The sequence below is a fragment of the Adiantum capillus-veneris genome, chromosome 7, assembly GCF_014529385.1.
Source record: "Adiantum capillus-veneris isolate H3 chromosome 7, ASM1452938v2, whole genome shotgun sequence".
NCBI classification, from domain to species: domain Eukaryota; kingdom Viridiplantae; phylum Streptophyta; class Polypodiopsida; order Polypodiales; family Pteridaceae; genus Adiantum; species Adiantum capillus-veneris.
The window spans coordinates 141362512-141378737 of NC_140937.1; the positions used below are offsets into that span (position 1 = coordinate 141362512).

The 16226-nt window shown below is 44.2% G+C and overlaps 1 protein-coding gene across 5 annotated transcripts in view; it reads right to left on the reverse strand.

The window, feature by feature from the left end:
- LOC147454716 (O-fucosyltransferase 39-like) overlaps positions 1-12948 on the reverse strand; it is a 43828-nt gene extending 30880 nt beyond the window's left edge. Inside the window, exons 1-3 of one of the 5 annotated variants that reach the window (XM_086516575.1) lie at positions 12631-12948; positions 12366-12431; positions 12189-12272 (exon numbers count right to left, since the gene is read on the reverse strand). In XM_086516575.1, the coding sequence (XP_086372701.1) occupies positions 12189-12272; positions 12366-12431; positions 12631-12837 (357 nt within the window). In that variant the 5' untranslated portion in view covers positions 12838-12948. Of the gene's footprint in view, positions 1-12188; positions 12273-12365; positions 12432-12630 lie in introns of those variants that run through there. The other 4 variants (XM_086516573.1, XM_086516572.1, XM_086516571.1 and 1 more) reach the window with 4 other exon arrangements.
- Positions 12949-16226: the final 3278 nt, after the last annotated feature.

A 16226-nucleotide genomic window follows, 5' to 3' on the forward strand; every position in this document is an offset into this window, starting at 1 on the left:
ATGAGCCATCCTTCTTTTGCACTAGGAGCACTGGGGAGCAAAAGGGTGAAGAACTAGGCTGAATCAGCCCCTTCTCTAATAACTCCTCAACCTGGCCCATAATCTCTTTCTGCTACACCGCACTAACCCCGTAGGGAGGTCTATTTGGTTGGGCTACACCCTGGCACCAAATCTATCCGATGGTCCTCAGGTCTCTCTGGCGGCAATTACGACGGTAATGAATCAGAAAAACAGTCACTAAACTTTTACAAAAATGCTGACCTTTCTTTATCTAACACAGATAAATTTGACTGATCACTATCTGAGACATCACGTGCAAAAATCAAGTACACAGAAAGATGATTTTTTATTACAGAAGTGATAGCAGAAGCAGATACAATAGGGACTGACTCTCCTTTTAGCTTTACATCCAAGATGTGAGTTTTGCCCCTATGCTGTACAATGATCCTTTTGTTGTAGGCATCCAAGACTCCATGCACTCGGAACATCCATGGGATCTCCAACAAGGCATCACATCCTTCCAGCGGCATTAGTACTCTTCTATGTCCACATACGACTGAATATGCAGACGCAGCTTTCCAATAATGGAAGCAACACACTCTAAGTGGCCAACACATGCCAACCGTGCCTGTGTTGTGTACCCCATCTCTTCAGCTCTGATGCCCAGCTTCATAGCTAGCTCTGGTGAGATAAAGTTGGCTTTGGCACCTGGATCAAAGAAGATGAGTGCCGTCTCATCCCTAACTTTACCCCATGTCCTGCATAGTGTCACAAAGTGATGACGTGGCGGACAGCAGAAACCCTAAAATTCCTACAAACCCTAATTTTTGCCAAAAACCCTAAATTCCGGAAATCGCGGAGGCGGATTTTTATTTTTTTTAAAAAAAATTTTATTTTTTTTTTGGAAAATGATGAGCGACGCGAATTTTGCTTTTGCTTTTTTTTTATAAAAAAAAAAGAGAAAAGACTCTCTAATAGAGAGAGAGAACTGATGCTTTTGATTTTAAAAGCTTTTGGGGCTCTGCTTTTGGGCATCCCTTGTAACCTTTAAATTAGTGGTGAGGGCCTCACTTCTCAGAGCATCTGGACGCAGAGTCTGAGAGTGAAACCCTAACCGCTCTCTTGTACTTTGATGATTGATTAATACAAAAAGAAATACCGAAAGGGGCGCCAGTCTTTGGGGCCAATATCTCTAGGCACGGAACTCCGCCGGGCCAGTGCAAATCTATTGTGATCTGTGAATTGTTTTGAAGTGGTTATTTGGTGCTGTCGCGGTTGATTCTTGACTTGGAGTGTCCAAGTTTGTTACAGTGGTATCAGAGCACGGCCGATTTCTCTTCTACGGGAAATCCGATCCCCGAATTTTTTTTCCGCGGCACCTATGGCTTCAGGCAATGATCAGTCGACTCCCTCTGCATCTGGAGATGCGGGCTGGGATCACAACGAAGATTCAGACAGAGAGTATGGCCCGCCTCGGCCTACTCAGGCGCAGCAAACAGAGATGGAGTGTCGTCAATTGATTGGCGATGCAACAAAGATGATGCGTAATTTTTGCCAAGGACCCGAAGATGGCAAAATATATGAACCAGACCTCTTTGGAAGAGGTACAGATGGAGTGGCAGAGAACCACAACACCACTCCCGAAACCCGCTCTCAAGAAACCTTCTACCTCCAAGAAATATACGGAGAAGGAACTGGAGAACGTGGTTGATGCACGGATTGCTCAGCTTTTCGACGTGCAAAAGAAAGGCAAAAAGCACGGCAAAAAGCAGGGCAAAAAGCAGAACAAAGGTACTGACTTCCCGGGATATTTGGGTCGTCAGTCGACATTCGACAAAGCAAAGAAACGGAAGAAGCGTGTTCGATTTGAAGGAGTACCCAGTTCTTCTTCTTCTTCTTCTGACAGTTCTTCTAGCTCCTCGGATTAGAGCGAAGAAGACAGAAAAAAAAGCAAAAAGCGAAGCAAGACACAAAGCTTCGGAACGGGCAAGAAAAAGGCAAAGAAGGCTACATCTCGCCCAGAGACTGACAGTTCTACTGAGGACTCGTCTACAGACAGCTCAGATTCCGATCACGGGAAAGTTTTATGCGAACAAGAAGAATTTTTACAAAGCCAACCAGTATGACTTTCTCGAAGATAACAGCAAGAAAGTCCGAGAGTTTAAGGAAGGTGGCCACTCGATCAAGTTTGATACTTTTCAGGATACTCAGATGCTTCGAAGGCTTTGTCTTTTATACAGCAGTTTGACATCGCTTTCGCGGGAGGACGCTATTCAGAGCACTCCAAGATTCGGAGAGCTGCCTCTTACTCTGAGGGGAATGCTCGTACTTGGTGGTCCACGCTTCTATTAAGCAAGACTGTGCCAGTTACATGGCTGAAATTCAAGAGGCTTTTTATTTCTTCTTGGTTGACTCAAGAGTTTGAGCGAGATATACGAGCTGCTTGGAACCATCTCCGGATGACCAAGAGCGATACAGTGAATTCTTATTGTGAAAGATTCTGGAGCTCTTTTCTACCCGCCTCTTCATTCAAGAAGATCTCGTTCAGAGAACAAATTGAGCGGTTTACCTTGGGTCTACCTACAGAGATCCGAGATCACTGCTTGGAACAGAAGTCAGCTTCTATTCAGGAGTTGATGAGTCATGCGAAGCGGGGCTTTGCCATTCACACTGGCAGTCTGACCTACCCCACAGATGAGGCCATGACACAACGAGCCAAACAGACTTCTGGGAATGAAAGTAGAATGAAAAAGAGCAACCCAGAGAAAAAAAAGGATGCACGACCCAAGCTTACTCCTGAGGAGAGAGGTCGCTTCATCAGAGAGGGGAAGTGCTTTGGATGCGGGGAACATGGACATATTTCCGCAAAGTGCCCTGATAAGGCACAGAAAGAACAGAATGATAAAGACGACGACAGGTCTGAGAGTTCGAGAGCAGCTGAGGAATGTGGCAGAAAAGGCAGATAGAAAAGCAGAACTGGTACCACATGGCGTGGGACTTGCACCGAATCAAATGAATGAAAGTACAAACTTTGCCGTTTTTTTTTGGGGCAAAGTGAAGGATCAAGAAGCTCTTTTGAAGGAGCCAAGGCCAACTTCTTTTCGCTTGGAATTGGCGGCTCGATTTGGAACTGCGCCCGACAGACTGACGCCACTGGCGGAGGTAGTTCGACTGGCACCCGGATGGGATGTTGCCATTACACCGAGCATTGGCAAACTTCGTTTGCAATGACAGGGGTGTTCAGGGCACGTGAGTGACGTTCTACTCGGGATCCCTTGGTACCACAAGAACTACGCCGTGGTTGACTACCGGGCCGAGAAAGCGACTTTGATAAATGAAGGGCTTAGAGATTGTACTTGATGAACTTCAGTTTTCTTACTCATTCTTTTGGGAGAACTGAACCATGGATAAAAGTTGAATATGTTTTGACCTGAAGAAAAGAACGCCAAGATTTTTTTTCTCCACGCTCATGCCGATTGCTTTTGAGAGGGCCTGAAGATCATACCATTGATCTGATATCTGGAAGCACACCACCGAATCGGCCACCTTATTGTGTGAGCCGAGTACAGAATGAAAAGATTATGAACTCAGTGAAAGACCTCTTGGAAAAGGGTCTTGTCCAGCCTAGTACTTCACCGTATTGCTCTCCAGTGTTGTTGGTTTTGAAGAAAGACGGATCTTGGAGAATGTGCATCGATTATAGCACTCTCAACGAAATCACCATCAAGAACAGATTTCCGATTCCTAGGATCGATGATATACTCGACAGGTTACAGGGATCCTCGTGCTTTAGCAGGATTGACTTGAAGAGTGGATATCATCAGATCAGGATAGCGCCAGGAGATGTCTACAAGACAGCTTTTCGGACGACTTTTGGGTTATTTGAGTTTTTGGTGATGCCTTTTGGCTTAACCAATGCTCCTGCGACATTTAACCGGATGATGGACAGGATTTTTCGAGAGTACAGGCTATTTGTTGGCACTTTCTTTGACGACATCATTGTTTTCTCGAAGAATGAGGCAGAACACAGAGATCATCTGCTTCAAGTCTTTTAGGCATTACGAGATCACACGCTAGTGATTAATGCAAAGAAAAGTGAATTTTTTTCTACCATGGATACACTTTTTGGGACACATTGTGTCAGCAACACAACAGGAGTGCAAATGGACCCGGCCAAGATAGAGACTATCCGTGATTGGCCCGATTTGAGGAATGTCCATGAAGTTAGAAGCTTCTTGGGACTATGTTCATACTACAGGCGGTTCATACGAAAGTTTGCAGAGGTTGCTTCCCCTTTGCATATCTTGACACAGAAAGGAGTACCTTTTTCGTGGGGACCCACAGAGGTGACTGCCTTTGAGACATTGAAAGAGAAATTGACTACGGGACCTATTTTGACTTTGCCGGACTTGCAGAAGTCATTCGAAGTATATTGTGATGCTTGTGGTCGTAGTCTGGGTACGGTCTTGATGCAAGAAGGCCATGTCATAGCTTACGAGAGCCGTTTGTTCTCTAGGCCGGAGATGACAGCACAGATCTATGGGAAAGAGCTTTTGGCGGTTATCCACGCTCTTACTCAGTGGCAGCATTACCTACTCGGAGCGGATTTTATTGTCTTTACAGACCATCAGAGTTTGCGCTACTTCTTGTCACAGAAGCAGCTTTCGGAAAAGCAGATGCGGTGGGCGAACATCTTGTCACAGTTTCACTTCCAGATTGTCCATGTGCAGGGACAGAAGAATGTGGTGGCAGATGCTTTGTCTCGGAAACCGTTGGTTCTGGCTATTTCCGCGATACATCATAGGAGCTTCGAGGATATGGTCGATCAGTGTGCCACAGATACAGATTTTGCAGATATTTTCACACGGATACGGGATGGGGAGACAGTAGCTGGATACTCCCTTCGAGAAGGCTACTTGATGAAAAAGACTATGTTGTGCGTTACACAGCCGTTGAGGGAAAAGGTTATGACTGATTGCCACTGTCCACCTTTTACGGGTCACCGCAGCATTGCTACCACCATGAAAGGGGTAGAGAGAGATTTCTTTTGGCGGAGACTGAAGAAGGATGTGGAAGAGTTTGTGCGCAGTTGCTTGGTATGCTAGTAGGTCAAGTTTGACAGGCATAAGGCACAGGGATTGTTACAGCCTTTACCCATACCCACCCACCCGCCCCTGGGAAAATATTGAAATGGATTTCATTTTTTTTTATCTCCCGAGAATACAGAATGATCACGATGATTTTCCGATTACATGGCACGCCTGAGACGATTGTCTCCGACAGAGACCCCAGATTTATGAGTTTGTTTTGGAAGGCAATTTGGGAGAACATTGGCACGCGGTTGCAGTTCTCGTCATCGTTCCACTTGCAGACTGACGGGCAATCTGAGATTGCCAATTCAGTGATTTTAGATTTATTGAAGTCTTGTATCTCGGATCAGAAGACTCAATGGGAAAAGAACTTACCTTTGGTGGAATTTGCCTACAATAACACGATACACTCTTCGACGGGGAAGACGCCATGTGAGATTGTTGAAACTGCTGCGAAGGTTCCATCCTTCCAGAGCACGAAAGATTAGAAATTTGAAGCGGATGAATATTCGCGAGATTTGGATACGGCTTTTGCCAAGGTTCACGAGACTTTACAGAAGTCTCAAGAACGACAGAAAAAGGCAGCGGATCGCCATCGTCGCGACTGGAAACTGAAGGAGGATGATTGGGTGCTCTTACTTTTGAGAAGGCACGCCTAAGAAAAAAAAAGGGGAAAGGAGAGGCTTTTTCCAAAGCTTAGTATGTGATACTACGGACCTTTCCAGATTACTGACAAGATAAATGATGTCTCCTTCCGATTGGACCTGCCAGATACTTGGAGGATTCATAATGCATTGCATGTGAGTCTCTTGAACCCTGTTAAGGGTGATGTGCCTGATGATGGGGAGCCTGATGAGCAACCCGAAGTGGAAGAAAACGAGGAGATCCTTGTTCCTGAACAGATTTTGGCACATAATGATACGAAGAAAGGTAAAGTCCGAAGGCGGTTCTTGGTTAAGTTCAAGAACTTTCCTGCATTTGATGCGAAGTGGATGGAGGAGGAGGACCTAGCAGATACTCCTCGGATTGTGAAACTTTACCTCGATGTTTTGGTTTAGCATAGTCTACTCCAAACGGAACCCAGAAACTCAGCTTGGCCGAAGATCTCGTGCAGTGGGATGCACAAGAGGGGAGTCACTCCACTCCTTTGTCAATAGATGCCTCGATTTTGATACTAAAGTCACTGATGTCTCTTTGAGCTTCAGGGATACTGAGAGCTGACAGTATTCTGCTGGATGACTTTATGAAATGGAATTCCTGATTATGATACTGATTTGTTCTTGACTTCTTGTGAGTACAGGAACTGATAGACGAAATGACTGCAGCATTTTGGTCTGATTGATCTCGAATAGACATGGTTGCAATAGGGGTTAGTCAATCGAACATCGATGAGGTCCCGATTGGACCTAGATGTGATTGCTAGCTACATTGCCGATAAATCATGGTCTAAGATCCGAATGAATGTTGAATGTCATGTGATGTCCTGTGATGTCTGGTGATGTCCTGTGATGTCATGTGATGTGACTGTCGATTTTGTACATGTGCTAGATGTGTGTTCCTAGTACGTAGGTACTAACAGTCAGTGTCTGCTAAGACGGTTTATGGCTTTTGTCGGTTTTGCAGGCGTAATCGCGGTCGATTACAATGCTTTCAAGAGGGGGGTATGTCACAAAGTGATGACGTGGCGGACAGCAGAAACCCTAATTTCTGCCAGAAACCCTAAAATTCCTGCAAACCCTAATTTTTGCCAAAAACCCTAAATTCCGGAAATCGCGGAGGCGGATTTTTTTATTTTTTTTATTTTTTTTTTAAAAATTTGGAAAATGATGACCGACGCGAATTTTGCTTTTGCTTTTTTTTTAAAAAAAAAAAAGAGAAAAGACTCTCTAAGAGAGAGAGAGAACTGATGCTTTTGATTTTAAAAGCTTTTGGGGCTCTGCTTTTGGGCATCCCTTGTAACCTTTAAATTAGTGGTGAGGGCCTCACTTCTCAGAGCATCTGGACGCAGAGTCTGAGAGTGAAACCCTAACCGCTCTCTTGTACTTTGATGATTGATTAATACAAAAAGAAATACCGAAAGGGGCGCCAGTCTTTGGGGCCAATATCTCTAGGCACGGAACTCCGCCGGGCCAGTGCAAATCTATTGTGATCTGTGAATTGTTTTGAAGTGGTTATTTGGTGCTGTCGCGGTTGATTCTTGACTTGGAGTGTCCAAGTTTGTTACACATAGCTCACTGACTTCTTTCGCATGACTCATCAACTCCTGAATAGAAGCTGACTTCTATTCCAAGCAATGATCTCGGATCTCTGTAGGTAGACCCAAGGTAAACCGCTCAATCTGTTCTCTGAACAAGATCTTCTTGAATGAAGAGGCGGGTAGAAAAGAGCTCCAGAATCTTTCACAATAAGAATTCACTGTATCGCTCTTGGTCATCCGGAGATGGTTCCAAGCAGCTCGTATATCTCGCTCAAACTCTTGAGTCAACCAAGAAGAAATAAAAAGCCTCTTGAATTTCAGCCATGTAACTGGCACAGGCTTGCTTAATAAAAGTGTGGACCACCAAGTACGAGCATTCGCCTTAAAGTAGGAGGCAGCTCTCCGAATCTTGGAGTGCTCTGAATAGCGTCCTCCCGTGAAAGCGATGTCAAACTGCTGTATAAAAGACAAAGCCTTCGAAGCATCTGAGTATCTTGAAAAGTATCAAACTTGATCGAGTGGCCACCTTTCTTAAACTCTCGGACTTTCTTGCTTTTATCTTCGAGAAAGTCATACTGGTTGGCTTTGTAAAAATTCTTCTTGTTCGCATAAAACTTTCCGTCATCGAAATCTGAGCTGTCTGTAGACGAGTCCTCAGTAGAACTGTCAGTCTCTGGGCGAGATTTAGCCTTCTTTGCCTTTCTCTTGCCCTTTCCAAAGCGTTGCTTCTTGCTTCGCTTTTTACCTTGTCTGTCTTCTTCGCTCGAATCCGAGGAGCTAGAAGAACTGTCAGAAGAAGAAGAAGAAGAACTGGGTAGGTCTTCAAACTTGACGCGCTTCTTCATTTTCTTTGCCTTGTCAAATGTCGATCGACGACCCAAATATCCCGGGAAGTCAGTGCCTTTCTTCTGCTTTTTGCCGTGCTTTTTGGCTTTCTTTTGCGTGTCAAAAAGCTGAGCAATCCGTGCATCAACCACGTTCTCCAATTCCTTCTCCGTATATTTCTTGGAGGCAGAAGGTTTCTTGAGAGCGGGTTTCGGGAGTGGTGTTGTGGTTCTCTGCCACTCCATCTGTACCTCTTCCAAAGAGGTCTGGTTCATATATTTTTCCATCTTCGGATCCTTGGCAAAATTGAGCATCATCTTTGTTGCATCACCGATCAACTGGCAACGCTCTATCTCTCGCCGCTCCACCTAAGTAGGCCAAGGCGGGCCATACTCTGTGCCTGAATCTTCGTTGTGATCCCAGCCCGCATCTCCAGATGCAGAGGGAGTCGACTGATCATTGCCTGAAGCCATAGGTGCCGCAGAAAAAAAATTCGGGGATCGGATTTCCCGTAGAAGAGAAATCGGCCGTGCTCTGATACCACTGTAACAGACTTGGACACTCCAAGTCAAGAATCAACCGCGACAGCACCAAATAACCACTTCAAAACAATTCACAGATCACAATAGATTTGCACTGGCCCGGCGGAGTTCCGTGCCTAGAGATATTGGCCCCAAAGACTGGCGTCCCTTTCGGTATTTCTTTTTATATTAATCAATCATCAAAGTACAAGAGAGCGGTTAGGGTTTCACTCTCAGACTCTGCGTCCAGATGCTCTGAGAAGTGAGGCCCTCACCACTAATTTAAAGGTTACAAGGGATGCCCAAAAGCTTCAAATCAAAAGCAATTGCTCTCTCTCTCTCTCTCACAAAGAGTCAAAACATGAAAGCAAAAGCATTCTCTCTCTCTTTCTCATTTAGGTAGAGAAAAAGCGAAATTTGGGTCGCTCATCATTTTCCAAAAAAAAAATAATAATAATAATAATCCGCCTCCGCGATTTCCGGAAATTAGGGTTTTTGGCAGAAATTAGGGTTTCTGCTGTCCGCCACGTCATCACTTTGTGACAGAGGAACCCTCTTCCACAATGCCCTTTCCTTTGTCGGCCAAAGTGTAATCCTGCGTTCTTGTACTCTGTGTCTTTACCCAAAACAACTGAGGCTTGCTCTTTGAGGAAAAAGTGATTGATATCCCGGCAATGAAACCTTGAAACCGGCCCGTGGGGCGGTAGGCGTTGGTTTTCACCCAAAATTCTTTACTTTAAACACACACACACAGAGCGTGCAAAGGAACCCTGTGACGGGAATTAACACTTAAGCACACACACAGCTTGGAAGCTAGAATGCCCAGAGCAAATGTCGACAACCTGTAGCCCCCAAAATTGGCGCCCCTTTCGATATTTCTTTATTCTTTGAGAGGGTAAATTACACTGGGAATCCTTTACCTGTATCCCTCTAGATACTACCTGATTTGACCAAATTTCGGTAGCATAACAATCCCAAAACTTGCGCGAAACCAATTCCCCTGCTAGAACTCACTTCCACTGGCATATACCCTCTGATTCGAGCCCAAAAACAGTAAATTCAGCTCGCTGTATTTACTGGTTTTTGCCCTGTTTTCAGCCCCAAACAATCCCCCAACTGTCCTCTGCCAGTGGGGCACGATTCCCAAGGGTTCTGGCGTCCGTATGGCTGAAAAACAGTCAATTTCTGCGCATACACAGTGCTGAATTTGCACTTGTACAATGAGGTTATGACCCTCACCGGTGCCTGCTTTGAAGTAGCAGCTAGCTACCCTGTTCCTGCTCAAGGAGGCTCTTGCCTCAGCACAAAAGCATGAACCCACACACCTGTACATCAGTCAAATGAAGAGCCCTCTTGTGGGGCATCACATAACTGCATGTAGGGGGGAGAGAGAGCAGTGTGTAGCGTGCAGGGCATCACTCCTAGCACCACACTGTACATGAGAGGGAAAGAAAGCACTCCATAGCTCTTAACATGTGACAAAAACCAAAATGAGGCCTCTCCCAACATAAAATTCAGCGCCCATTTTTTTGTAAGAGGCAAGTCCATGAGAATCTGCCACTTGGCGCATTTACAAGCATTTTCTCGTTTCGGGTTTTCCGCTTAAAAATCTCCCGACTGGTTGCCCAGTTGACTTCGCGGCAGAGTTGTAAAATGTTCCCCTAGTCATACCGGAGGTAATGACGCCAACACATTTCACGGCCCAAAATAGCAGTTCCCTAAATTTTAGGAAATGATTCCGTTGGGCTGCCACTGGTCATCTGACCATCTATCCTCATTGGGACCGCATCTAAAAGCGCAATGTGGCCCAACTGTCGGATACTTTTTGTTGGTAGTCCCACCTTGACTTTGTGCCTTTACTGAGTTCACTTCCTAGTATCCACCAACTTGCTAAGTGCGACGTGGGAGACCTACATGATCTTGCTCGCAGCCTAGACATCCTCTTACTATACGAATTCCAGTGCCGACCACTTCCCATCTGCGGGTGAAACTACCGTTCACATTGGCCATACAATGTCCAACCGTTTGCTACTTCAAAAAGAGGGTTTCAAAAATAAAACAAAAATCATTGGAAAGAAACCAACAACTAAGGTTACCAGTTGCCACGTCCTCGTGACATAGTTAACAGCTGCCACGTCCTCTTGACACTATGTCTGTTTTGCAAGCGTAATCGAGGGCAATTACAATTCTTTCAAGAGGGGGATATGTCACAAAGTGATGACATGGCATGGCATGAAGGACACTGAGCGGGGCAAAAGGGCCAAATTTCTAGCGAAAGAGGCAAAAGAAGTTTTACCAACTTGCAGATCTTGGCCGAGTGGCCAAGGGGTTAGTTTTAAAAACCTAACCCATCCCAACTTATGGAACCCGATCGAGAGGCCTAAACCCTTTTAAATAAAGCAGGGATCCCAAATGCATAAAAAGTGATGACGAGGAGGGCTATACGGAAATTTGGGATTTGCACTGCTGACATGGCGAGCCGTACAGATTTTCGCAAGTTGCGCTTGGCCCGTGGGGTGCCATTGATAACTAAGTAAAGGTAGATCCACTTTTTATTAGCTCAAACTGAATAAATTTGGTGATTACCATACCCAAATTCAATAAGACAAACGCCCAAAAAGAAAAAAAATCAAAATGAAAATCTAGTCTCAAGACGTCTCTTTACAACAATTACCAGCAAATACATAATTTGGAACAAGAAAGCCCTCTTAGTGGCCTTGAGTATCTAGAAAACTTAATCATTCAAGTAATGCACATTTACAATCTAGAAAAGATTTAACTCAACTTAATGGGTAAAAACTTTGCATTGTTTTCTCCATTAATAATGATAAGAAAGCACAAAGTAAAGAGTAACACATAGAATAAGCCTTCGTAAAGCTTGATAACACTACATTAGCCACATTTGTGGGGGAGTTAATGCAAAGTTCTTACTTCTAAAAAATGAGACTTCAAAAACCGCACACATACTAGTGCTAAAAAGTACACAAAGAAAAAAAAATTTATCGCACCCCTTTAATTCCCAGCATGATACATTTAAATATACTAAACTTTGTGTGCTTACATCTCTCAAATAAACTGTCAGTTGCACGAGCACGGCCATAAATGGAACACGCTACGACCACTCGTGCACATGCTTGCTCAAGTTTACCGACAAGCGTCCGGAGTTTACAGCGCTGCTAAGAAAAAGACCCAGGACTTCCTACATCGAGCATCAGCTCCGAACATTGTCTACCTAGGTCCTAGATGAGCAGCCCATGCTCTAGGTAACACATGCACAGAAATATTCATACCACTGGTACAAAGCCTTTTTGAGAATCCGCTTCACTTAAATTGTAACAAAACAGGAACGAAATAGCAAAACTAATGTAGATTTCGTGTACACAACGAAAGATTTCACAGTACAAAAATGAGAAAGGCTTACCAAAAAAAGACTTCAGAAAATTATAGACTACAACAACAATTCTAGAAGAAATTTAACTTTGAAGAGCAGTCAATCACTGAAACAGAAGTTCTAGAAGAATTATACATTTTCACACAATGGCAGATCTAACTTACAAGAGTATTTACACTCGTGTCCAGACAGGGCTTCCATCCATATGATTTTGGGGGATCCCATAGCCCAGGAGGCTCTGTGTCATTCTGAATCAGGTTGGACAATGAGGGTGGATAGAGACAATTACGAAAAGCATAAAATTTGAATTCTAAGGGCAGAAGTTTATAAGATGATTCCACCTCTATAAGCCAGTCATTCCTTTCACGAATCAAGTGTAAGTGCACAGATCCAGGAGGTATGTACTCCTGCCAAATTTTGGAAGGCATGAAACACATAGTAAACAAACAAACAAATAACTCTCTCTCTCTCTCTCTCTCTCTCTCTCTCTCTCTCTCTCTCTCTCTCTCTCTACACATGCACGCACTCGTGCACACACATTCGTTTGCACTGGGAACAAACTGAGCGCTCTGTCTGTCTGTGTGTGTCACTAAATAAACATCTTACAGAAAAGAGTTGATCAATCCACATGCTTTTGACAGATACGACAGGAGCTTCGCTGAGTTCATAAGCAGAGAAGCTGGCGATGGCGAGTCCCAATAACCAGAAAAAGGAAGACGACCGGAACAGGGTCGATGGAGGAGCAGGAGAAGCAATTTCTTCAGCATCAGGAGCCCATTCTCTGATGGCCTTGAAGCTTCTGCTTCTTCCCATCACTAGAGCTCCAATTCAAGCTCGCTCTCTCCCCCTCTTTCACAATGAGAGAGAGAGAGAGAGAGAGAGAGAGAGTCTGCGTTTAATTCAAAAATTTCGATCGCTCTTCAATAGAGCAAATTCAGAAAATAATTTGGTGGCCTTTTGTATTTTGAACGATGTTTTAAGCAGAATCTGCGAAAATTCCAAAGGAAAGGGAAACAATTCCAAAGGCATAGGATGAGCAGGGGCCACAGGCATGACAGGCAACCGATCGCGTGGGAAAGTAGGGGCAGAAGAAAAAGCTTTTTTTTTTTTAATGTTAAGGCCATGGACACGTCGAACGGCGACGTGACTTTGAGGGATGCCTAGCACGACTCAAATAAGGCTGGCGAGAGTTCACCTCCTAGGCGTCTGTGATACCCCTTCATCCGCGCTGTGGTGTGAGGAGGTAGAGGGGAGGAATCTGCGAAGAATTCGACCAATGTATGAAAGAGTTGCTAGTATGTATGTTAACCACAATTGTGAAAAATCCCATTAATAAGAATCTTGCAAGATCCCCCTTGTGATGGTATGGAAAGGTGAGTCGAGGTAGCGGGTAGGGAAAGCTTGAGGTGTGGGTGGTGCGCGATGGGAGCAGGAGCAAGAGCGTTGAACAATGAAGACGGCAACGATAGCAAGAGCGGGAGACATTGGCAAAGAGCACACAAGCCAAGCTAAGGTGTGGGAGGGGCCAAGGGTGTTCCTTTTTTTGTGCAAAAAAAATGCCATTGGAAACGGTGTCTGAAGCGAACCTAAGTGGCTACGCGAAGCGAGGAAGAATAGAGGCATTCAAACATGTTTGCTCACGTTCGAGCACTGGATTCGGCTTTGAGAGAGCCTCTTGGGTTTTAGAGTTCCTCTTGGAAACTCAAGAGCTAGGGGAATCTACGGAGAGTCCACTAAGTAGAGCCAGTAGGTGATATGGACTCGTTTCGAACACCCATTTAAATCATGGGAGGTCTTTAGGCCACGTTCAACTAAGCATGCCCCATCAAAATTGTTCCACCTTGGCGAACATACCTCACCGCACCTTGATATTGTGCAATTCACATTGCTAAATGAAGGAATTGGTAAAAGTACCTTTGCATGCAGATGCAGTTGGGTCGTTGATTGGCTGGTTCTCGGGTATGAGTCAATATGCCATGCATGCATTGGCTTTCTTGAACCACCCTCGTTATCAATTGCATAAGGTTGAGCGACAAATGTGGTTGGTCTATCTAAGCTTAGGCTCGGTTCAGACGAGGCGGCGGTAGAGAAAGGGGAAGTGGCGTGCGTTCTTCCTGGCAAAAACATTGCAAAGCTTCTCCAGGCCCACCAGCGATGGAGCGAGCCCCCCCCCCCCCCCCGGCCCCACACAAGAAACCCATTGTTGGGCTGCTTTTCACCGCAAAATGCGGTGTGCTCGTCTTGATCTCGGGCCTGCAACATCGCAACCACAGGATCAACCGTTGAGCACGTTCGTGCCATTACAATATTACTACCGCTACCGTTCTGTGTGAACAGCACAAGCGGAGGCATTGCGAGCTGCAAGGTTGTGCCGCCGCCCGGTCTAAACCAAACCTTAGCTTGAGCATTATGAACCCAACTTTAAATACTTTAGTTGTGTTATGATATTGTCCGGTTTTCACTTTCGCTTTGCATGTGGTTAGCATCAACATGTGTAGAGGATAGTTGGACTCTCTAATAGTTAATTACTATGTTGTCAATAGTTTTGATAAATTAGTCGTTGACTGATTGTGAGCTTAGCATTCGTTTGTAGTTTATCTCCATTTAGAAAAGCCGCATGTGATCGTTCTCTCATTTTGTTTTCTTCCAACAAGGGGAAAACCCCTTGTAGAGACCCCACATTCGCTAACCTCCTCTCCTTAAACCTCTCTCCGGATGCCTCCGCCTGTCTTTCATTAACTCACCTACACACCCATTACCCCTTTTCTTTTACTTTCTTGGATTCATTTACTTTTTTTATAAAAAAATCTTGATTCTTTATATTTATCCCTTTTTTTTTCTCTCTCTCACAACATACACACTCATATGCACCACTTTTCTCTCTCTCTCTCTCTCTCTCTCTCATATATTCACCACTTTTAATTACTCTTTAGCTTTATCTCTTTTGTTTCATTCCATTCTCTTCTCATCTCTGTATACCCTCTATTTTTTTTAAACTTAATTTTTGTTTTGTTTTTCTTTCTCTATAACCTTCCTATAAGCCAAGTGTGGTAGATTGGTTATGCCATTTGCCTCTTGAATAACACATCTTGAGTTTAACTCTCTTTGTCTGATAGATCTTTAAGGCCTTTTAGGATAGTTTTCTCTTTATAACTCTCCTTGTCGGATAGATCTTTTAGGTCTTTTAGGATAGTTTCTTCTCTATAACTCTCTTTGTCAGATAGATCTTTTAGGTCTTTTAGGATAGTTTTTTCTCTATAACTCTCCTTGTCGGATAGATCTTTAAGGTCTTTTAGGATAGTTTCTTATGACGTTAAAATTCTCTTTTTTTCGTGTGTGGATGTGTGTGTGTGTGTGTGTGTGTGTGTGTGTGTGCACGTGCACTAATAAAAAGAGAAAAATGATATATAACTTTTTTATCATCCAAGTGCGGTAGATTGGCTATGCCATTTCCCTCTTGCATAAGAGGTCTTGAGTTCAACTCTCTTTGTGAGATAGATCTTTAAGGTCTCTTGGGATAGTTTCCTACGATGTAAAATCTCTCTCTCTCTCTCTCTCTCTCTCTCTCTCTCCAGCACTAAAGGGCACGAGAGATTTATTGAAGCCCAAGCGGTGGGATCCACAGCAACGAAATCAAGACACGACGATTGAGACGTGCGCAACCGTAGAATGTCGGGATAAACTAAGACACGAAAAGATAAACTTGGACAAACAGGAGGGGCTGTCCAAGTTTATTTATCATTATTTGGTTTGCCCATATATCAACTTCCCCGTCACGGACATAGCGGTTAGAGCATTGAGCTCTCATGATAGCGGCGAGGATTCGAATCTCTGTGCCTGCGATCGACGTCCATTTTTTTTCACCATCCATTCATCTCGAGATTCTCCCTTTGGATCCCCACCACGGATCCCATCTCTTTTCTCCCGTGCCCTTTAGTGCTGAGGCTCCCCCCACCCCCCAAAAAAAAAGAATAATTAAAAATTAAAATCCATATGATTTGACTCTTGAGGCTTGTCAATTTCACATCGAAAGGCTCGTTCCAATCCCATGACTTCCAAAGTTCCAAACTTTTAGCATGATAGGTTAAAATATATATTGTACTATACTATATGAAAAGGTACTATACTAAACTTTTGTCACCTCTACCATATTACTAATCGCTATCTCCTAGTGGCTCTACTTTTGAAAAAAAATTAGTCTA